General features: G+C 38.7%; 1 protein-coding gene and 2 long non-coding RNA genes across 3 annotated transcripts in view; 2 read left to right on the top strand and 1 right to left on the bottom strand.

The window, feature by feature from the left end:
* Positions 1-847: 847 nt before the first annotated feature.
* LOC102082740 (uncharacterized) lies at positions 848-1,319 on the bottom strand. Its single transcript, XR_001225194.3, has 3 exons — positions 1,285-1,319; positions 1,005-1,169; positions 848-898 (listed from the first exon to the last, which is right to left on the bottom strand). It is a non-coding gene; the product is annotated as an uncharacterized LOC102082740 (long non-coding RNA).
* Positions 1,320-11,736: 10,417 nt separating this feature from the next.
* The window catches only part of LOC100704455 (serine protease 48), a 57,810-nt gene continuing 44,967 nt past the window's right edge, over positions 11,737-24,579 (top strand). The window contains exons 1-3 of the mRNA XM_019352465.2: positions 11,737-12,858; positions 13,417-13,437; positions 13,860-14,013. Of these exons, the coding sequence (XP_019208010.1) occupies positions 12,780-12,858; positions 13,417-13,437; positions 13,860-14,013 (254 nt within the window). The 5' untranslated portion in view covers positions 11,737-12,779. The remainder of the gene's footprint in view (positions 12,859-13,416; positions 13,438-13,859; positions 14,014-24,579) is intronic.
* Positions 14,737-18,675, top strand: LOC109197650 (uncharacterized). Its single transcript, XR_002058754.2, has 3 exons — positions 14,737-14,826; positions 14,911-15,065; positions 16,066-18,675. It is a non-coding gene; the product is annotated as an uncharacterized LOC109197650 (long non-coding RNA).

Raw genomic sequence — 24,579 nt, 5'->3', positions numbered from 1 at the left:
TGTTTGTTTTTTTTTTCCTGTGTAATAATGTTCAACATTGCTATCAATACATTTCTCAAAAAATGTCTCTCTGTGCAATATAGGTTCAAAAACATAAACAGCTGTTGGATACTGTTTGTCCGTGATTTAAACCGGGGGAACAAATTGTGGCAGGATGAGCCTGATATTATTTGTATCCCACTGTAACTTTACTGTATAAAGAGCTAACATCTCCAAAATGTCAGGAGTAGTTAGTTATTACAAGAAGTGTTTGTGAACTTAAAATCAAGAATGTGAGATACTGTTTGTCCGTGATTTGGAGAGCCCAGCACGTGCTCCCGACGCAGGGAAAACCAATTCTGCAGGGGAGACCTACCTTGGCACTTGTTCAGGTGAAGCCAAAGGGAAGATATGCTTCACCATATTTTCTAGTCTTTGTCTTAGAATGAACTTGGTTTGAAAACATATTCAGCGATGCTTCATCTCCTGCTTTGCATTTGCGTGGGCACCCCATCAAAAACCTGTCCATTATGCTTGCAATGGCTCTGCCCCCCCCAGGGGGCGGGCCCCACACTTTGGGAAGCTCTGGCTTAAGCAGTGGGAGGCGAAAAAGTAATATATCCATAAGTGATGGTGTAACATTCTGCATTCAAGTATAAGTTGTTGTAACTGCTAAAAGTGTTTGCTAGTGTTAGTGTCACATATATTTGATATTTGTATATGTAGCTTGCCATCACCAGTGTGTGAATATGTGTGTGAATGGGTGGATGACTGAATGTGTAAAGCGCTTTGGGGTCCTTAGAGACTAGTATAAGCGCTATACAAATATAGGCCATTTACCATTTATACCATGTAAACAGTGAAATTCCAAGATTTTCAAACTTGCCTTGTAATAGTGGCCTCACAGAGTCTCTGGAATCTACAGGAAAAAAAATCACAACAAGATGACATTCAGGAGTATAAATTGGTGTTTTGAAGATAAGAGTACATTGTCATGCAGCTTTAAAACTATTTTAAAAGCATACCATCTATAGGGAAGACATCGACATCAGACTCTGCATGCTGGGGAGATCACAAAGCTGTGTCGGTTTGTGTGTTGTGCCGGAGTGGCAAAAGGTGCCGTAAGCTGGGCGGGGCATTATGATGGTTGCTATCAGTGGGCCGGGGGGCAGACTGCGGAGTGGTGAGGGCTGTTTAGAAAAAGATAATTTTTTTTAAGTATTTAAGAATACAGACAACTTGTCAAAAAAGTTTCCTTGTGTCAGACACAGATATGTACACAGACACGAGACAGTATTTTATTACCTGGTATTTTCACTCGAGGGGCCTGGGGAAACCGTTTTTTGTAGGCTGCTCATCCTCTGAGTCAGTATATGTGTACAGGGGATTTGGGCTAAAGAAAAGAAGTTAAAAATTGTCATAAGTAATTGTAAATGTGCTTTTGGCATTTTTTTTCCTAAAGTTACAGTTTGATTTCTAACAACACACACAGGAAACAGAGACGTGCAAGAAGGTACAGTATACAAGGAATTTTTGAAGTGCACAAGTGTACACGGCTTTGCATTTTTAAAAAGTTTACAAACTTCCACTTTTTGGACTATATTATGTGGTAATATTGCAGTATGCAAGCACCACAGATATGTATAAAAGACAAGATCATAAATTCTTAACAATCAAAGATATGTTTGTGAATAAAAAAGTTTTACTTGTGCTTTCTTTTAAGACTGGTCTGGGTTTCTATGGAACGCCAGGACTGCCATAATGAATTACTTAAATACACCATTAAATAATTAATTAAATGTGTCAATAATTAATTAAAATTGGAATTAATTAATTAAATACATAGTTATGACACATGTAATTAATTAATTATTGACACATTTAATTAATTATTTATGTATTTCACATTTTAATTAATTATTGACACATTTAATTAATTAATTATTGACACATTTAATTAATTATTTATGTATTTCACATTTTAATTAATTATTGACACATTTAATTAATTAATTATTGACACATTTAATTAATTATTTATGTATTTCACATTTTAATTAATTATTGACACATTTAATTAATTATTTAATGATATATTTATTTATTTCATTTTGGCAGTCCTGGCGCCTGGCTCTCATCATGAATTAATTTTATCTGTCAGCCTCACCCATCAAACTCAGGGGGCGGGGTTAACGCTGATCGACTCAAAACCATTGCTTTGGCCTGGTGGCCATTGTTTTTAGCACACAACCATTGGAAACTAACAGAACTGAACTTTGAAAAACCCTGTTTGTGTGTCACCAAATACCGTTTTAATATTTTTTTAACCAATGTAGTGGTTTAATCTTCATATGTGTGGTCGGTTTGTCAAGATACAGCCTCTTTGCAAAAGTGCTTCGATGATTTCGGAGATGTCTGCCCAGTCTCACGGCAAAGCGTGGGATAGACCCGCTCGCCTCGCAAGCAATCGAGCTGTTGTTACCGCCGACAAAGCGCAGGCCCCGGTACACAGCTGTAATAATCCCCGCTGACACTGACTTCTTTTACTGAGGTTTTATTTATCGGGGTTTTATTTCCTGATGTTCGTATGTGTCCTACGTGTTTCAGTCGCCAATTCTGAATTATAACTAACATTAAAAACATGTTTAAAGAGGAGAGAGAGCAAATAAATTCGATTAACAGCTGATCTTTGGGTTTTTGTTCAGTAATCTGCGTGACCTGCGTATAATCGCAGAAGAGAGATAACGTTGGTGTTTCCGTCATGTAGTAACTGCTGGCTTTAACTGTACAAAGGTTGTTCGACACTATGAAACATACAGACTTCATGATGTTCAGCTAATATTTTTATCGTGAATATTAATCATGGGTTGGTATACGACGGAGCAAGATCAGCATATCCACGATATCTTCATCTCTAAATTAACCCAGAGTTTCCCAGCTGACTATCTAACTGTCATCTACGAATATGTCACGGGTCATATCAATATGATTTTACAGAAAAGCATCCTTAATACTGCCAACTATTCCAAGACGTGAAAATCTACACCATAAAGAACACAAAAATATAGCAGTCTAACGCAACACTGTAACAGAGATGAACCGTCAGTTTGTCGCAGATCAAAGTGGAATGAAAGTGATTGGTTGAACAGGTGTTCATGATCTGTGTTATCTGCATTTTCATCAGTGTAAGAGACTCAGCAGCAGATTAGACTAACAGTTATACATTTAATAAATTACCAAATGAATCCACGATCGAACCTGTTCCGACAGTTTGAGTTTGTATTCCCTCAGCTGCAGACTCGCTGCTGTTTAAATGTTTGAGAGGAAGATTATATAAAGCAAACGTCCAACACTCAGTCTGCGTTCACATTCGATATGAGGCCAGCATGTATAGTGGCTGTGTCCTGTTTTAAGATCATACATGTACATTGTTGTCTGACTTTCGTCGATCCAGCCGCTCAGAGTCCGTGGTTACCATGGTTACTGCATAAGCAGCTATAATGTAAACATTGCGCAGCATGGGTGTTTATGTTTTTCATTGCAAAAGAACTGTCTGAATGGTTAACTGAAGTTAACTTGGATAAATTATAGTTAAGGAGTATCACAGATAACGCCCATGTGAGCTGCTGAAATCAGTAGGCTATTACTGAAATACACGTGCTATAAACTATGATTTAAATAGGGAGGTCCTACTAACATGTTTAGGTTTAAAGGACACCTCCCTGCCTTTAGTCTAATTCTTGAGCAGTATTAGTTTTCTTCTAACATCCAGAAGTCTGCACGATGTGTTTCATAGTTTGTAACAAGCCTTTGACAGTTAAACATAACATGACCGAAAAAGAAAAAAAGAGAGAGAGAGAAATCACACAAATTATATGTTAACCTCATTTATTTTTAGTTAAGTAAACTCTAAAAATTCTAACAAACAGCTGGTGCTTAGAATACAGTTGAATAACTATTAAAAAACAGATGATATAATATTTCTGTCCAGGTTGCAGTCTTCATCTTGAACATGCTGTTGCAAACTCTGCTCCTCTCGGTGGAAATGCGCCTTCTCTTTCCTCTTTGTATAAAAACATTTTAAAAGTCAGTTTAATCTCAAAATTCACTGTTAAATCCGAAACACACCAGATAAAGAAAAGCGAATAGTTCAGTCTAACACATGTGTTAGTGAACCATTAAACGTCTGTAAAACTCTGCAGTTATGAAACGTAACTTTAACCTCAGCCAAACCGATTTGCTCAGTTTTAAATAAAACAGCGAAGTAAACGTGACCCGACAGACAAAACCTGAGTGAATTAAGTCCAGCGTTTAACCACTGAGAGCTAAAACTCAGGTGAGGTTTCAAAGCTGTGTGCGGTGATTGGACATCAGCCGCCGATAAAGTGGGTTTGCCTATAAAGTCCTCTGTAAGGAAACAAGCTCCAGCAGCTCTGCGCTCGGGAAAATACTATACTTATCTTGTGCAGAAAAATGCGCTGACATTGCGTTATATCGAGTACCGGCTGCCCAGTTAAACTGTGACGATCACCAGGTAACGTGGGCGTGTTTCTTGAATTAGCAGCAGGTGTTAAACAGCTGACAGGTGAGGAGGACGCATGCAGGTAAACTGAGGGCCTGTTGAGCTGATCGCTGGTTTCGTGAGAAACATGTCAGCTCGTTCTTTATGTTACAGAAGCACAGACACACAAGACCAGGCGGAAAGAGACGATCGTTTGGTGAAAATGATAATGTGCGAATGCAACATGTGGAACACGGAGAGTGGAATATGTAAACAAACCGGTTGACGTAACCCCCTCGGTGCACTCTGTCAGCTGACTGTAGGCAGAGCGAGTGAAGTCTGTGAAAACATCTGAGCACTTTTGCAAACATGTTCTATGTTGACAACCTGACCAGACATGTGAAGATTACGGCGCGACATTCGCGGCTAAAACACTGTTAAAAGTGTAGTTGGTGACAGAAAAACGGGGTATTTTAAAACTACACCACCACCATTGCTGCCTGTGATTTGAAATGCATTCTGGGACACCTGGCTGCCTCAAGTCTACAGAAGCAATCGATTATCTAGGATCGACCTGTTTTGACTTACTTTGCACGGCAACCAATCAAATGTTAGAGAAGCTGCATGGGCAGCGTTAACCCCGCCCCCTGGGTTTGATGGGTGAGGCTGACAGATAAAATTAATTCATGATGAGAGCCAGGCGCCAGGACTGCCAAAATGAAATAAATAAATATATCATTAAATAATTAATTAAATGTGTCAATAATTAATTAAAATGTGAAATACATAAATAATTAATTAAATGTGTCAATAATTAATTAATTAAATGTGTCAATAATTAATTAATTACATGTGTCATAACTATGTATTTAATTAATTAATTCCAATTTTAATTAATTATTGCCACATTTAATTAATTATTTAATGGTGTATTTAAGTAATTCATTATGGCAGTCCTGGCGTTCCATAGGTTTCTGCTTCGGACTGTGTCAAAGGAAAATTGTATATATGTGATCAGCTCCATGAAATGTATTCCTTCATGTATCATTAAGCACATGTCTACGTGACTTTTCACCTAGTAACTTGTGTGCAGCTATTAACCGCTTCCTGTTTTCAGAGAACATTTAGATGTAGAGAAGAGAAACCTCAGCTCTTTTACAAGAACATACAGATGTAGAAAAGGGAAAAACCCGCTCCTCTGAGTGACGTTGTTATCTTTGTATCACACACACACACACACACAGACTATCTTGTATAAATAAAGGACGCAGACAGTCATGAGGCACAGGTCGTGCGTTCATGACTGCCCTCGCAAGTGAAAAGACAACTGCAGTGTTTGTGTTTTCTAACTCAGATGTCTCAGCTGAAGAACAGCAGGGTGATTTAAAGAAATCCCCTGTCAGACTGAAGGTCAGACGTATCACAGTGTTCACGTAGAGATCTCTGAAGACTGCGTTCTGCTTCGTGAAATGTGGAAATACAAACACAATGTAAGGCCAGACATACATTACGTGTGGACAAAAGGTGCAAACGCATAGAAAAATCAGCGTTTTCAAAAATATGCTGGTACGTGTGTATGTAGCCTTATTCATTATTCAAGGCACAAACGGAAAGTCATGTATGCGTGCAAGGTAAAGTTAGGTGAGCGTGCAACGTGAGCATTCGAACTGAGTCTAAAGTTTTCATTTGCGAATGGAAGCGGGTGCTCTCCAATCATCAAAAGTAACAAAGTCATTGAACACGTTTATACAGTTAACTTTACGTTTACCAATCATATATCACAGATTTACAATTTTTTGTAGTACTATGCTAAAAAGCAACTACAGAGCGAAAGTCTGGGTCAATGGTCGCCGATGCGACGGCAATACTAACAAAGGAACCCTCGAAGCGTTAGGTTAGCTTTGCAAGGGAATAAAACGGAAAAGTATGAAACGAAAATGTTTTCTTTGTTGATAGACTTTGTTGATAGACAATTTATTTATTGCCGGACTGTAAGATGAAAGTAGACACAATTTCGGGCTCCCACATTTTGTCCGAAACTGTACATTAACGAGTTTTTTTACTGTTATTCAAATGCGACCGTGGAAATAACGAATAGAAGAAAATTCATTCATTCTTACCTTATACTAACCGTGGTGCAGGCCAGAGCAGTGACTTTTCCGGTCAATTCCGCTGAGAGTAAACGTAATGTCCCGCTCTACTGTACAAGACAATGGTTACCTGGAGGGATATACCACTGTGAGAGGGGTGCTGCGGAATAGTCCAAGTGATTGCTGCTTTAATTTCCCGGTCAACTATACATAAATTGCATGTCGACACGATTTTTTAAAGCTGGTGACCTAGAACAGAAATTATTGATAACAAAAGAACAATAAATCTACTTTCTCCGGTACTTTATACCCGCTCAGTTGCAATGCAATTTAACGCTCAACTACAAATCAATGGCTTTTTGATGGTGACCGGCGCAGAATGGTGGTCAACTATAAATAGACGTTTTCTCGACGTTGTTGTCATCTGGTCGACTACAAATAGATCAAATATCAATGACAAAAAACCAACGGTAAATCAACATTATTACAACATCCCTATAGTAAGACCGTCGGTTTACCACAGTATTTCAATGTTGTTACAACATTGGCATTTCAACCCTGACCATAACGACGGATCGGATGAAAAATCAACATCAATTCAATGTAGTCTTGCTATCTGGGCCGGGTGGGTTCCTCCGGGGTTTTCACACAGCTGAATAAACGTCAAACAGAAAACTGATTAAACAGAAGTGTGAGACGGTCAAGAGTTTACGTCAGCGTCCGGTTATATTTTAGATAGCAAGGAGCAGATGGCAGCATTTCACTCCACTGAGGGAGCTCGTGACGTACTACCAGGCTTGCTTTAGACCACGAAGGCCGGGTCCTCAGGTGGAAGCAGCCTCTGAATTTGGACACCCCCACTGTTTCCAGGCCGGCCAATAATAACGGGGACATTTAATGTATTTTATCCGATAAATAAACACTGTAAAATGTGTTTATCACCCACCCCAACAGCCCTTTTGAATATCTCCCTAATTCTGAGGTCTCAAGGTTGGCAAGTATGGCCACAACACCTCACTCTTGGAGCACTTTTTTGCCACAGGTATCGCAAACCACGTCTCAGCTGTTTGTGGAGGTAAAATACGTCCGCACATGACTCCAATTACGCTCAGCCATTGTTGTGAGTGGGCTCGCCAGCGGCTGCGAGACATTTATACAGCTGTATTTCGCACATAACTATGAAAGGTGGAAGAGGAAGTAGTTCCTTTGAATGTAGACAATCCGATTATAGTTTCTTTCCACTGTGTTCCTGTTAATGATAAACTACAAATTTACCCTAAATTACTAAAATATCAATATTTTAATGTGAGAATCAATTCTAGAACACAAATGAGTGGTATCGGAGGAATCGATATTTCAGGATCGATCCGCACATCACTACTTGATACACGTCTTGTTAGGGAAAGTGTTAAGAGAGTATTTGTTACCCACTTCAATATGAAGCCCTTATGTACAATTACTTTGTAATGTATGTACAGTTACCTTTTTTGGTGATTTGGTTATAAGTATCAGTAAGTATGAAGACACACTGCAATAAATTATTAATAAAATCAAACAAATTTGAAGGGCAGACAAATGGTCAAAACAACTGATATTTTTGATAAATACAGATTTACAGCATCATAAATTTCTTCTTCTTCAGTCCTTTTTTTAACATGATACCACAGACAGAAAGGGTGTTGGCGAGTAAATCATTACAACTAATTTGAGGTAATCCGGTCTTTAAGTCTGACGCCACTAGCCGTGTCTGGGCTTAAACTGCGCTGCAGGTTCATAAATCACACAATCACTATGGCATCACTGAGAGTTGAAAAACTGGCTAAAGTCTTTCATCTGTAATAAAATGATCAGCGTTCTGATGTACCAGGTGTAACAATTGAGTTTAACATTCAGGCATCCATGAAAACGGAATTTATGACATTTAACGAAGTTAGAAATTAGCAGGAAGTTAGCTCGCTAGCTTCCATCTAAACACAATATAACATGTCCTGACTGAGGGATTTTGGAAACAAATTCAAACGTACAGCTCTGCTATCACTTCCGACATAAATGAAGACTGAAAACTACACAGCGTTTGTAGGGTTACTGAAGTTTGGCTAGCTGGCATATAACGATGTGCTACGTGACCGCTAGCGACAGAGCTATGTTAGCATAATATAAACACGCTAACTTTTTCCACTCTATAAAAGTTAACGTGAGGATTCTTGGTGGTCAGGAACAAATGTAATTGCATGGCAGGATGCTGTAAACGGACCAAACTTCAGCCAGGAGAACAACTAAGACAATCCATCCACAATATGAGGTTAGTCATTCATATACTGCTGCATGGGCTGGGCTGTAGTTACATCGTAAGGTTTTAAAAATTGAGCTTTAAAATGATTAGCGGTAATAAAAGCCGAGGGATGCCAACAGTGATCACTGACTGTTTTTAGGAGCTTTTTGAGATTAAATAGGAGAAAATACAAAACATAAAACATGTTAACAACACAAAAGCTATGTTAAACGCAGACTACTTTAGGCCCGGAACCAGGATTCGTCACGTCATCACATCAGACTTTTCTAAGGACTCCAACACAAATCTCTATAAGACAATAAATATTTTATAACTTACCAGCATCACCAAAACTGATAACCAGCTGCTGGTCTCATTGTCGAATGTGCTGTTTTCTGAGGCTAAGCAGATCGGCTGAATGTAGTCTGTGAAGTTCACAGGAGCTGACGGCTTCAGAAGACAAATATCATTCTCATGAGTCGACGAGTTGAATTCAGGATGGCAGGTCACATTGACCAGTCCGATTCACTTCATTTGGGTTCGAACCCGATTTGCTGCATCAACCCATATACACCTCAGTGCTACTGAAATCACTTCACACACACACACACACACACACACACACACACACACACACACAATCTTGTGGTGTTTTGCTTGTTACCAAAGAAACATGCAAACAAATGAAAGCTGCCAACTCTTTACAACTGCTGCAAACCACATGAATAATTAATAACTGGAATGGCTGGTTATGCCAACAGGCAGTGCTGGGATCTTGCAAGCAACTTCCTTGTGACTGCTTTACCAATGTAATTATTACTGGAATAAAGCCATCACATTTTGCAGACAAACAACTACTTGATGGTATGAAGTGCTAGCAGCTTCTTTCTCAAAGCAGAAAGTTGCTCAAAAAGCCACGGCTGATATTTATTGTGTTGTAATGTGCACAGCGTCTATTCATGAGTCTGAACCATGTGGCTGGTCATGCTGTCAGCCATTCTGTAACATCAAAATTCTGTGTATAGTTTTTGCTAGAAATACTTCCCTGGTAAATAAATTGGTTTAAAAATTAGTGAGCTTATTTAGTGCTTAGTCACTATAAATATTTTTTTTAGCTTTGTTCTGTTTGTTTTTTTAGTTAATCCACAATTAGAGGGTTGATATAAATGTGAAACCTGTTCAAAACTCATATAGTGTATGAGTCCTTCTCTTTGCCTTTTGGTTCTTTGGCCATCAGAGTTGTTGTCTGAAGGCCAAAAAAAGATGCCCAACAGGTTTACTTTACCAAGTGGATTATCATGGCGTCGGAGTTTGTACGTGCTTCGGGGTTTGTATGTGCTTTGGAGTTTGTACGTGCTTTGTCTGTAGCGGTCACCGTAAATATACTTTTATTTATTCACTCCACATAAAATGTAATAAATAAATCATATAATACAAAAACAACTATTTACATTTCAACTTTTAACTATTTAAATTTTCAGCTTTTTCCTTTTAAACAAATTTAAAGTGAAACAACACAAAACACTGCAAACCACAACACAATTAAATATAAATTAAAATATGAAAACAAAAAGAAGATGCACATTCTCTGTCATATGGGCCTGCATGAATTAACTTTTTGAATCCTTTATCATCTGCAACTGAAAATAGTTGTGGATGATTACTATACCTTTCTAATGTGACGTTCTTGTCCCTGGCTCTCTTTCTCTCTCTTTCCCTCCGGCTCTGTGCTACTTCACTCAGCACGCGAGCCTTGTGCTGAAGCGGAAAAAAAGTGCAAGAGAGAGGGTGAGAGAAAAAAAAAAAAAAAAAACCCCATGGCTCACGTCGTTCACTTCAAAGAGTCGGCTCTAAGAGCCATTTCGTTAGTGACCGACACATCACTACAAGTATATGCTTTACATAAAGGAGAGTTTTAAGCCTAATTTGAAATGTAGAGTCCGTGTATTTCTCCTGAATCCAAACTGGGAGCTGGCTCCACAGAAGAGGGACCCAAATGCTGAAAGCTCTGCTTCTCACACTACTTTTTAATAATCTAGGAACCACAAATACGCTAATAGTGCTCTATTAGGGTGATACTGCGAGGTCTTTAACATAAAATGGGGCCAGGTTACTCAAGATCTTGTAGTTATTAGACAGCTTTTCAAGGAGTTTTAGGACAAGCTAATCAAAGATTCAGTAAGCTATGAAGCTATGTATATGAAAACATGACGTCTGACATGTCTTCATACATGTTCATACATGTTGTCTGAAGAAGTGTCGTCTTCAGACACCCCGTCTTCCTCAATGATCAAAGTTGAGTTTCAGACTCTGCAGGGCCGTCAACTGTCAATACAGCTGTCAATAGAATAGGGCAGAAGTCGCCAACCTTTTTGAAACTGAGAGCCACTTCAAGGGTACTGAGTAATACAAGGGGCTACTTGTTTGATACAAACTTCCTAAGTAACAAAGTTGCACATTTTATCTTTAATCCTAATGTCTTTAATAATAACAACAAATATTTGTATACAAGATGGACTACCTGATCATGATAGTGTTAATTTTTTTACAATAGATATTGACAATAATTTTGGAGACATATTTAAACATGCATCATTATTTGTTTCTGTTAATATCATTATGTTGTAACATTTTAAAGTCAGCATAATTATCCAATATTTTTGTAAACATCTTGACAGTTTTGTATGAATGAACACATTTGTAGCATTTTGTTAAAAAACCACACCTTTTTTATTTTTTGCACAAATTGTGATATTATGTTGTCATTCTGTACAAATTAACATTTCTGTAACATCTTGTTGCCAATTTCATATTCATGCAAATGTTATAAGTTAAAAAAAGAACAACCACACTGTCAAGAGATGTACTCTAAGACACTTCTTCAGCTGAGAATCAGAGAGGAGAAACACACAGTTTTACTTGCATGCAAGGGCAGTCACAGAGCACTCGCACTTGGAGTGAGGGCTCCGAGACTCGCACTCTGCCACTGCCCTGGTCTTTATTTATACACAAGAAGAGTAATACAACAGTGAATACGTTTGTTCAGTGGAATGTTGATGTGTGAGCATGTGCGAATATGTGTGTGTGTGTGTGTGTGTGCATGCGTGTGTGCGTGTGCCAGGAGAGGCTCCTCTACCTGGTACAAAGTGAAACTGCTTATTAAGCTCTTATCTAGCAGGTACTGCTCCTTCCCTGCATGATAACAGGTCACAGTGAACGAAAACAGTCTGAGTTATAAAGAGGTCATCATGCAGTATTCTATCATATGCAAACTTATATCATTAAAAGCTTATACTGACTACTAAGTACAATTTTCTATTGACACACACAATTAAAGACAATTTTTAGGTGGAGCTCCAAGGTGACTAGTGGTATTTTTAGTACATGACTGACTCACATGATCCCTGTGGGTGATATTTGACACTGCTGACCCCAGTCACTTTAATCTCCAGTTTGACTGCCAGATCAAATTGTCTCAAGCTGCATTTATGTAATAAACATGTAGAAGAAGGGGTTATAAAAATGAACAATTTTCATTTATATGTTGATTATACTTTTTAAGTTAAGCAGAAGAAGTTTTTATATTACAAAAAAATATTTATATCTATTTTTATTTTACATTTTTTAACTTCAAAATGAGTCAGTTTGACTCACAACATATCAGGCAGGTTAACTGAAAATGCATAGTTTCGGTCAGCACAATGCTGTTTAAGTGAGCAAATGACAATTTCCATCTGCAGATAAGCATAATTCGCAGAGGAGCATAATTTCCAGAGGATAAGCATAATTTAAAAAATTGATTATTCACCACTTACTCAAGCAAAAGCAACAAGACCAACCTGTCTGACTTTTTCTTGGAAATTGAATGCAACGGTGACAGGGTGGGGCTCTGGATGGAGCAGAGCGTAGTCCTTAAGTATTTAAATACAATGATACCATGAAAGAGGTGCAGTTAACAATGGGTCTCCATCAGTTTGTGTGCTGTTCAACTGTGATGACCATTCTCTTATGCAGAGGTAAGAATGAAAGTGTAATTGTTCCTTAAACATTTTTGTCATTTCTGAGTAGGAAGTAGGTCATTACATAGAGGTACAATAAAATACTTCATAAGCCACTGAAAATTGATGAATTGATTATTAGTATCAAGTAAACTTAATATTGTTAAATATTTATAATATATATGATTATGGATGGCAATGGGTATCTTATTAACAGAGCAAGCCTAAATGGGATAAGTGGGAGAGAATGGATGAATGGATGGAAATACATAATATAGCAAATAAAATGATTTGATAAATACATATTGCATGCTTGATAAACTAACAATAGCCTTGACTGCAACATTACTAATTAACAGTATTATTAGAGATTGAACTGTGAGATAAATTTTGACCACTGGACTATTTGATGTTGAATATTAAGTGGTAGGATAACATTTCAAAGTTTTAACAAAAATCAAAGTAGCTTTGTTTTTCAATTGGAAAAATTACAGCCTACTTTGAAGTATTTCCTTTCTCACAGATGCAAGTCACCACCTGCACTAAATATATTTATCTTAATCTTCTCATCTTCAGGTTGTCACTTACAGCAGTCTGGTAAGCAAATAAAAAATTTCTTTAATAAACTTGGGAAAAGACAGTTTTATCTGTATTTGTTTCATGGACGAAGAAATATGCTGACTCACATTTTTTTTTTTTTAACTGTCTCGAGAAGTGAGTTTTGTGCAGTAATGTTTTCATTTACGGAGGCAGAGTGGTAAAATTGCATGAAGGATCTATATAACTATCTGTGTACCACAGTTTAATTTCACAATAACAAACATAGGATGTGAAGTCTTAAAGTAAGGACCTTTGAAAGCTAAAAAGTAGTCAGAATTTAAGTAGATAAGAACTTAGTATATTTGGATCAGACTCATCCTGCCAGAGACGGTCAGTGTCATCTTCACACCTGAATGGTTTTGATGTTGTGGCTGATCAGTGCACTCACTGTTTAACAATTGTCTCTCTTCCTCTGTCAGCCTGTGGCAGAGCTGCATCTGGTCAAGATGCAAGACCAGGAAGTTGGCCCTGGCATGCCATGGTAGTAACCTTTGGACCTTATGGATATAATCAGTGTGGAGGTTCCCTAATCACCAACCAGTGGGTTCTGACAGCTGCTCACTGCATACCACCGTGAGTCACTGTTGAACTTTTAAAAGTTTACATTGTTGATGATGATGATCACTAATAGTTCATTGCTAATAGTGATCTTTTTTTTTTTTTTATTTTAACTTCTTTCCTGAAAGTAGTCAAAATGTTTTTGAAGAGATTTGCTACACAATTGCCTGTGGGGTTGTGAATACTGAAGGTGTAGCAAATAATGCAAGTAATAAAACCCATTCAGATCTAGAATAACATTAACTTGATGTCCTGTGTGCACAACAGAAAACATGTAGAATGTGTTGTGATCATACTACGTAAATGATATTTGGAAGCAGTTTGTCTCTGTGAGATCAGATCTCAGGCAGGTGCAACAGCAAGCTCACAGTCAAACATGGTGAAAGAAAACTGTGACATATCTCATTGTTTATCGATGGAAGGTCAGATAAGCAAACTTAAAGCATGCTTAACTTTACAATATTAAACACAGACTGTTGTTGTGGTTCGGCGCTGTACCAACAAAATTGCATTTAATTGAATAGTTTATTTACCACCTAAAAAAATTTTTTTTTTCTGTGTATGTCAAGTTCAAGTTCCAGCACTGTGGTTCATCTGGGACGCTACAACCAGTTAGATTCAAATCCAAATGAGCTGACTCAGAAAGTGGAAAGCATCATTTGCCATCCTGCATTTTCCTTCTACTGGCCATTCAATAATGACATTTCTCTTCTGAACCTGTCGGCTCCAATTTCACAGACTACATTCAGCCAATCTGCTTAGCCTCAGAGAGCAGCACTTTCTACAATGGGACCAGCAGCTGGGTCACTGGTTTTGGTTATGATGATAGTAAGTTACAAAATACTTTTTTATTTATTTAACAATACTGGTGATGGATTCCTTAAAACATTTTACCCTTTTCTCTTCAATTAGGCTACCAATTTCCCAACATCCTGCAGGAAGTTAAAGTACCAATGGGAAACAATGAGTGCAGATGTTACTTTGGAGACTACTACCACCGTTTCCCACAGATTACAGAGAACGTTACCTGCACAGGGCCCAAATTTGATTGGACGGGTCCATGTAATGTAATGAATTATATTTAGTTACACTGGGTTTTATTTAAATGATTTTTTTATGTTACCTATCAACATTGTATAAATATTGCGATCCTAGCCTGCCAGTGTTCAGGTTTTATTGATATCTGAGTCCTTAAAATAATTCCAATCATTCAAATTAAAAATACTTTTAGTGACATCACACAACTAATGCACAAACCAACTAAGGGGACTTTATAATAAATTATATTTGAGAGTGTTGTATGATAAAAGAATATTTTACCTGTAACATGTTTGCCTTTTGTATTTTAATGTATTAATTTTTAATAATAATAATTCGTAATATTGTTTTCTCATAGGACACAGTTTTCAGTATCAAGCATGGCTAAATATTAATCATTATACATAGTTATGTCACAATTTTCATTTACAGAACCATGTGTGACTCATTAACTTATATCATAAAAACATTTATTATCATTTTTATCCAATCAGTAGACAAGAGGCTCCATTAGGTATTCAGCTTAGCACAACATTGGATAAACTGGGAAACTGAAAAAAAACTCCAGTTCAGTTCAGTTAACACCAGTGCCAGTTCTGATAATTGGATAATTGGATGAAAGGGTGGAATGCTAAGTTATTGGCTTAAACTTTCAGCACTGGAAGCAGCTTGTTAGTAAAATGACTCTTTAATGCATTTGTCAGTAGCTTGCTCGCAGTCTCGGTACAGCATGTATGACTGGTTCATACTTCCTGGAAGGCTTTCACTGTAAGCTGACTGTTTCATCTTGTTTCCTGTATATGTGCTGATGAAGACCAGTTACACAATAGACCCAGTAATAGAATAATAGCTCAGATGTCAAATGAAACTTTTAGAAATTTTCTCATGCCTCCTATTCAGAAGTAAAAATAACAAGTTAGTTTAAAGTTGGTAAGACTAGTGCTTCGGCAAGATAGATATTACTGAGACACATCCTCTTCTAAAAGTTACTGACCTGTCTACACAATTTTTATGAATATCTTTTCACAGGTAGATCAAGGAGAACCACTCATGATGAAGTCAGGAGAAGTCTGGGTCCAGATTGGAATTACGAGTTATAGTACTTGTTGGGGACCTTCAATCTACACTCGTTTGTCCCAATACCAGAAATGGATCAGTGACACCATCACAGAGACACCACTAGGCTTTGTTACAATCTCCTCCTCAGGGACTGACAGCGATGTAAACTTTATCTGCCCAACATCACCACCTACAACCATCCCTCCCCTTTTGATTACCACTGTCCCTCCCCTCATTACTACCACTGTCCCTACTCTTTTAAATACCACTGTTCCTACCCTTTTTAACACTACTGTCCCTACTAGTTTCCCTGTTATTCCAACCATGCATAGCAATGGTGAAAATCTGATCTACTTCACCTCTCTCTCTGTTCTTGTTGTGTTGCTCCATGTGTTTATGGGAAGTGGAATGTAACTCATTTATACATTTACTCAAGTCTTATACTTAATGACATCCTTGAAATACTTGTACTTTACATTTGTGATCTTTATTAACAAATCAAACCCTTTTTATTGCATGAGGGAATTTATTGTATCTAGACATGTTTAGTTATTAAAACATATATCATTTTAAAGTAGCTTTAATTTTCATGTATTTCATTTTGATTTTATGCACTTGCAGAATAAGTCTGGAAGACTTTCACAAGCCATAAACTTGTAAAGTTGGACAGAAATCAATGCACGCTTTTATAATTCTTAATGTATGTTTATTGATCATATCATATGAGAGTTAAATTTCTAGGTGGAGGCTAAGTAAAAAACAAAGTCGCAACTCTCACTCTAAGCGGAAGGTTAGGTTTCAAGGATGAACTGAACTGAAGGAATAGACTTTGTGCTGTGAAATGCCTGTTGTCTCTGTGTTTTGTCAGTTCATATATAAGACTTAAATGGGCAGTGCAGATATTCAGAGACAGCTGCATGGGCATCTGACCTGGCTGTTTTCTCTCCATGCTGCTGCATGTGATTAAACCCAGTTCAAAAGATTCTCATCAAGTGTAAAACTTCCATGACAGTAGTGACACATTGGTCTGCTTCCCACGTGTTTGTGGCGAATCTACATTTTACATCACTTTCCCTTTCCCACAGTGTAAAGCTATGACTGTGATTGTGACATCAGTGGTCTAGTCCAAACATCTTTCTGCTGGCCTTCACAGGTCACTCAGCCTTCACTTTGCATACTTTAAATGTCACTGTGCATCTATGATTCTTCCTTGCAGACAACTTTGTGCAATCCACCTCCTCCCCACCACCACCTCTCCCTTATCACTCAGATTCCAAAGGTTGCTACACACAGAACATACCTGTAGCAATCAAGTATATGTGAGGCATCTGGCAATCAGCTCACAACTATTTCAGCTGGGGCCTGCCCTTCAGTCTTTGCTAGTGATTGACAAAGCAGGCTTTATGAAACACTAAAACATTTGAAGCATTTGTGCTGGAATTATATTGAGGCTTCAACACATTATAAAAGCCCATCTCCACAGGGACATCTGCTGGCAAATTTGGCTATTGCCACATCTTGAAGATGCTGTTATGTGAAATGGTGATGCAGTTAAGCCCTGCACAATTCCAAATACAGCTGCTTGTAAAGCCAGACAGTGAAAAATTATGATCAACTTTTGGAAAAATTCCAACACAAACAAGGCAAGAGAAAAACTGGGACCAGTTGATCAGTTTCTGTGTGCAAAAGTAGAAAGTGGTTAAATGTAGTACACTGGCAAAATGCCTGGTTCCTGTGAATAAACAACCATTTAAGTCAAGTCAAGTCAACTTTATTTATATAGCATATTTAAATGACATCAAGTGTTGGCCAAAGTGCTGAGTGCAGAGGGATAATATAATCAAACAAAACATAATTAAAATTGATAAGAGGAAAAACATTAAAAACATTGTAAGACATCTATATATGTTTGTAAGAATATATATGTATATGCAAATGTGCGCATACATATGCAAGTATATACATGTATATGTATACACTTGCACACATCATCCAATGAGTGTTACTGTGTGAAATAGCCTGTTCTCCCCCCGTATTGTGCACAATAATATACAGGGCCCCAAAATACAGTAAGGACTTTATAAAGGAATTTGCTGCATTTCTAACTGAAGTCACGATAAAATATGACTGCTTTCTTATTGTTGGGGATTTTAATATTCATGTGTGCTGTCCAGATAAGCCCATGGTTAAAGACTTTTTGAATCTTACTGATTCTTTTAATTTAGTTCGATGTGTGTCTGCACCCACGCAACTGTGTGGCCACACTCTAGATCTGGTTTTAGCGCACTCATTGCCTGTTTTTAATCTGAAAGTCTCTGATCCTGTTTTTTCTGATCATATTTTGGTTCTGTTTGACATCTCTTTATCTAGAAATGAATTCAGGGGGCATGTCCCTGCTAAGACATCTCGTTTGTTAAATTCTTCCATGGCAGCACGGTTCTCCACCTACTATGATCAGTTCTCCATTCCTGAGACACTCCAATACGTAGAGGAACTCAGTTTTTGGTTTCATACCACTTGTCAGACTGTCTTGGATATTGTTGCCCCTCTAAAAATCAGGCATCCTAATACTAAGTTTGAACCTTGGTTGAATGATGAAACCCATGCTGCGAGGCGTGAATGTCGTAGGGCTGAGCGGAGATAACTTACAGGTCTCTTTACAAAATTTAAGAGAGCGCTGGTCCTTATATCAGCTTACAATAAAAGAAGCAAAGCGGAAATACTTTGCAAACATTATTATGGTGAATTATCAGAAACCACATATATTGTTTAAGTCAATTGAGACTATTTTAAGCCCTCCCTCTGCTCTTAGTTTTGAGCCTTCACATGAAATGTGTGAAAAGTTTCTGCACTTCTTTATAAACAAGGTAGCCTCGGCTAGGGCGCGGATTATTTTGCCCACATCTGACCCCTCCGATCTTCCAATTAGCTCAGCTGTCTTTCAACAGTTTGAGTCGGTTACTCTTGCTCAGCTACAGGAGGTGGTGGATCATTTAAAGTCTCTAGGCTCACCTTATGATCCTATCCCTGCCCGTTTTCTGAAAGAAGTTTTTTCTACCATAGGTCCAACTATTTTAATAATTTTAAATAGCAGCCTTACCTCAGGTATGGTTCCAAAGAATTTCAAAGATGCAATTGTGCAACCACTTCTTAAGAAACCTGGGCTAGATACAAACGCTGTTGAAAATTTTAGACCAATATCTAAGCTGCCCTTTTTATCTAAAGTCTTGGAAAAAATTGTATATGACCAATTGATCTCATACTTGAATGCACAAAATGTTCAGGAGATTTTTCAGTCTGGTTTTAAAGCAATACATAGCACTGAATCAGCACTTTTAAGAATTTTTAATGATATATTTTTATCATGTGATTCTGGTGAAAGTGTCATTCTTATTTTATTCGATTTAACTGCTGCGTTTGACACTGTAGACCATGAAATTTTAATCTCACGTTTGGAGCAGTGTGTCGGTATAACAGGTGTGGCTCTGAAATGGTTCAGGTCTTACTTAACAGATCGAACCTTTTCAGTTCGCTTAGGAAACTGTGAGTCCTCCCGTGCTCCGTTGTCTCATGGAGTACCACAGGGTTCCATTCTGGGCCCTATCCTGTTTTCGCTTTATTTACTTCCATTGGGCTCAATTCTTAGAAAGCATGGACTCTCCTTTCACTGTTATGCAGATGACTGCCAGATTTATGTTCCTCTTAAAAAGAAAGATGGGTCGTCTGTAAATCGTTTGCAAACATGTCTGGAGGACGTCAAGTCGTGATTGGCGCTAAATTTTCTTTGTTTTAATGATTCTAAAGCTGAAGTAATGGTGTTTAGACCTGCCTCCACTCCTGTTCCGTGTGTTGATTTGCAATCCCTGAAATCATTCTGTAAACCAGAGATTGTTAATCTGGGTTTTAAAATGGATCCTGAGCTTAAGCTTGAAAGCTAGATCGGGTTGGTTGTAAGGTCTAGTTTCTTTCATCTGAGGCAACTGGCCAAAATTAAGCACTTTCTAGCGAGACAGCAATTTGAAACAGTAATCCATGCTTTTGTAACTGTTCGGCTGGATTACTGTAATTCTCTTTATTATGGTGTGAGTCGATCTTCTGTTTTTCGACTGCAGCTAGTTCAGAATGTGGCTGCACGCCTTTTAACTGGCACTCGTAGATGCGAGCATATCACCCCAGTTTTATATTCACTTCATTGGCTGCCCGTGCATTTTAGGATCCATTTTAAGCTGCTTTTATTTGTTTTTAAATGTTTGTCCAATGCTGCCCCTCTGTACCTCTCTGAGCTTCTTCATCTATACATACCTTCCCGGTCCCTCAGGTCGGCAGACCAGCTCCTCCTGAGCGTGTCTAGGACTAATCGTAAGCTCAGAGGGGATTGGGCGTTTGCTGTGGCAGCACCAAAGTTGTGGAATGAGTTGCCTTTACATGTTAGACAGGCACCTTCCTTATCTGTTTTTAAATCACATCTTAAAACCTATTTATTTACCTTGGCTTTTAGCACAGCAGGACTTGTTGATGTCTCTTAATATGTTGTCTTATTAATTATATTATTTTTAATTTTAAGATATTTTATATGTAATTTAAACTGTTTTCTCTCTGTTTTATATTTGTAGCACTTTGGTCAACATTGTTGGATGTAAAGTGCGTTATACATAAAGATGCTATGCTATGCTATAAAAGAACAGAATAGCAACAGAATAAAAGAGGTGTCAAAGAGATCCAAAAGCCTTGGAAAATAGGTAGGTCTTCAAATTTGATTTAAAGATTGTGGAACTAATAAAAGCAACTGACTGAAGGAACAGGCTTGAGTGACAGATGCCTAAATAGAGAGAGTTACAGTAGTCAAGAAGTGATGATATGAAGGCATTGATAAGGGTTTCCATATCTTTAGATGACAGTATATCTTTTTAGTTTAGAAATGCTCCGGATTGGAAAAAAACTGCCACGAACAACTGAATTATTTGTTTATCCAGCTTGAGAGTAGAATCGAAAATGAAACCAAGTTTTTTTACATGGCGGTGTACATTAGCTGATAGTGGGCCTAAGTTGTTTCTTATGAGACTAACAGAGTCTTCCTTGCCAAAAATGATAATGTCGGTCTTGTTGAGGTTTAATTTGAGAAAGTTCAGAGACATCCAGCAATGTATGTCGCTAAGACAATCTGAAACTTTCTGCAGCGTACTATCAACACCTAGTCTTACAGAGGAGATAGGCCTCCATACCTTGGAGGGCCTGAGATGTCCATAGAGAGGTGGCGTCTGATACCCGACCTGACATATAGACACAAACAAACAGGCACACACAGATACAAACATCCATTCCCACCCTCATGCTCTCATATGCAATTACTCAGCACTCACCCAACGTGGAAACAAACATAAATAGACAGTGTACACACAATCACACTCCCCAAGCGTACTCTATACTCCAGGTCTAGGTACCCTTGCCCCTGGAGGGGGAAACTGCACCCAGATCCAGGTAGTGTTACCCTCTTCCCTGGGGTGGAGAGAAGCAAACTGCCCCGACTCCGCAGCAGCAGGGAGGCCCCACATTCCAGACCCCAATTGGATGGCCAACTCCTCCTCCCAGCCCCCCGCCCCAACAGGCAACAGAGAACAGGGGTGTGTGAAGACTCCAAACCTCCCTCCGCCCGCTCATATGTAGTGTTGATGCATGTGTGTAAAGGCTTTAAGGCTTTAAAACTAAGTGGAACCTGAGCCACATAATATACTAACTAACATCACTAATGCCACATAACTTTGTTTTTGGCCATATATTTGCAATCTCCACTGAATTTAAATTTACCACAGAATCATTTCTGAGACAACCAAATGAAGCACTGTTAGCAACTCATGGCATAAAGTACAGCAGCGCAACAACTGAACAGAGTTTGTTGGATCAATTCAGTCATTAAAAAAACTGTTGAACTAAGCAAATGATAATAAGTAATTAGTTGTAGTCTTCCACCATTGTGCAGAACCATCTATTCCATTGATGTCAGTGTCGCTGACAGCAGATGCTGTGAGATGACACCATTGTTATGTTTTATGTAAGTTTGCAGATAGATAATCATATCTTTCTTATTTTAAATCAAAACCAACTGTAGAACTAATAGTACAAATGTTGTTACACCTGTTGTGCTGACTTGATAATGTCCGAAGGAAAAACACAGTTCATACAGTTAAAAACATTGTAAGGCAACAAAACTTTCTCCTCTAGCAGTTTTATGTTGTTTTTACTTCTCTTCATTCAAAAAGCACTGATTACGAATTACACTTTTTCTTTTGGAAGAGTCTGGGAGAATTTAAAGTGAAAGTTCCCTCAGCTAATAGAATACAAAAATACAAAAAAAACCCCCTTTACTACCAAATAAAGCCATTATAGCAGAAAATTAGGAAAAGTGACCAGATGCAACAATAAAACAAATATATAGAAATACACGGCTCAGATCCACAGGGTTCAGGAGAGCCCCTCAAGCCCCTCCAGTCCCCTCCTGTGTTCACCAAGCGCTCGCAGCACTGAAGGTGCCGCTGACCCGCAATGAGCAAGTGTTCACGCATCTCCAGGGTGAATTACTGGGAGAAACTAAATATAACAAAATAACCTGAGAACGGTGAGCTGAGGCAAGGAACAGGAAACCAGGAGACATGGGGAAACAGGCAGGACAAATGTAGAGGCAATTTGGAGAGTGCATGCAGAAGTAATACAAGGAATGGGTATACAAGTCTGGCCTAAGTCTTCGGTCAGAAAGACTGCAGCAGTCCAGGAGTTTAGTTCACAGTCTTTAATTAAGCTTCACAGAAGAACTGGTTATATCAGGGCTTGCCATGATAAATCCAACTGTGATGCAGCCAGACATGAATTGTAGCAGATGTAGTATAGGTGACTATAAGCATGGTTGTGTGGAAACTGAAACAGGTAATACTATAATTAGTAGGGTCAAAGTTAACTAAGAAACAACAAATCATCTGCTCAGACACAGCAATATTTTACAATGTCCACAAGGGGTCGCTGTAAGACCATAAGTTGGCTAAATAGCACATATCTTCCAAGTTGCTAGTAATAAGGCAAGAACGTGGCAAGCTAACAACAGTTAACCTAAACAATACACAACAGAAAAATCCTTTAACTGCGGGATGTAATTATTGGAGGAGATTTAGGCCACTGGTATTGACTTAGTGCAAATTAATTAAATAATTAAATAAACCTACTAACATGATATCAGTGTACCGAGGTATAACTTTAGCTTTAATATGCACAAACAACTATAACTATTATCATACCAGTTATCCTGTCAAAGGTAATAACACTTACAGTTTTATTAACGCACACAGAATCATACAAAACTCCGTTACAACTGCCATGCTCTGCCGCTGCGGCTTTCGTCTCTCACTCTCCCTCTGCGTGATGAGCACATGACCACTGATGCGCTCATTTGGGTGGGCTTGATTCTTGCCTCTAGACATCCTGAGGCCGAGTCAGCAGGGAATTTGCACAGCTGCCCCCAAATTCACTAAGTGAATTTGCAGAACACAAATGTCCCTGCTGGATAAAATATATATATACCCTTTTAGTCCTCTGGCATTTTTGGAAGAGTGATGAGTTTAGTCACGGGGTGAATGTATTTAACTCCCTTTATGTGAACCTCAGCTGTGTGCATCTTGCCATCATCGCTGGGGATTACTTTAGTTATCCGCCCAACTGGCCACAGGGCCCTTGGTAGCTGTGGGTCAATCACCATGACCACTCGATCTACTGTGAGATCTGGGGTACCGATGTGCCACTTTTGACAAAGCTGAAGGTTAGCTAGGTAATTGCGAGTAAACTGAACCCAGAAATGGTCAGCAAGCACTTGGCTGTGTCTCCAGCAGCAGTGTCCCAGTAGGTAACCCTTGCTGTACACCCTTGTGGTAGGTATGCGTCTCTCCACCCCATAAGCAGAAGGTTAGGAGTAATGGGATCACGGTCCGGAATGTCTGATGTTGCATAACCAAGGGGTTTCGAGTTAAGAATAGCAGTAATGATATCTGTAACAAATGTAGCATATTTGCAGCTCTGGAGGCCAGGATTGCTGAATTGGAGACTCGGCTTCGCACCCTTCATTCACCCATAGCTAGCCAGGCCCCTGTAGCTGGTGCAGCTGAAGATAGCGTAGGCCTCACTAGCTGTTACCCGGCAGACCCCAAGCAGCTGGAGAAAGAGGGCGGCTGGGTGACATAGTCACAGAAGCATAGTCTTAAACTGAAGCCCCAGGTACACCACCAACCTGTTCATGTGTCTAATCGTTTTCCCCACTAAGGCAACACACCCGCCGGGGCTCAAACTCTGGTAATTGGTGATTCTGTTCTCAGACATGTGAACCTAGAGACACCGGCAACCATAGTCAATTGTCTTCCAGGGGCCAGAGCAGGCGACATTGAGGGAAATTTAAAACTGCTGGCTAAGGGTGAACGTAAATACAGTAAAATCATAATTCACGTCGGC

This window comes from Oreochromis niloticus, linkage group LG3 (genome assembly GCF_001858045.2).
Source record: "Oreochromis niloticus isolate F11D_XX linkage group LG3, O_niloticus_UMD_NMBU, whole genome shotgun sequence".
In the NCBI taxonomy this organism is placed as follows: domain Eukaryota; kingdom Metazoa; phylum Chordata; class Actinopteri; order Cichliformes; family Cichlidae; genus Oreochromis; species Oreochromis niloticus.
Note: the sequence above shows the minus strand (reverse complement) of the source record. Positions and strands in the feature narration are given on the sequence as shown.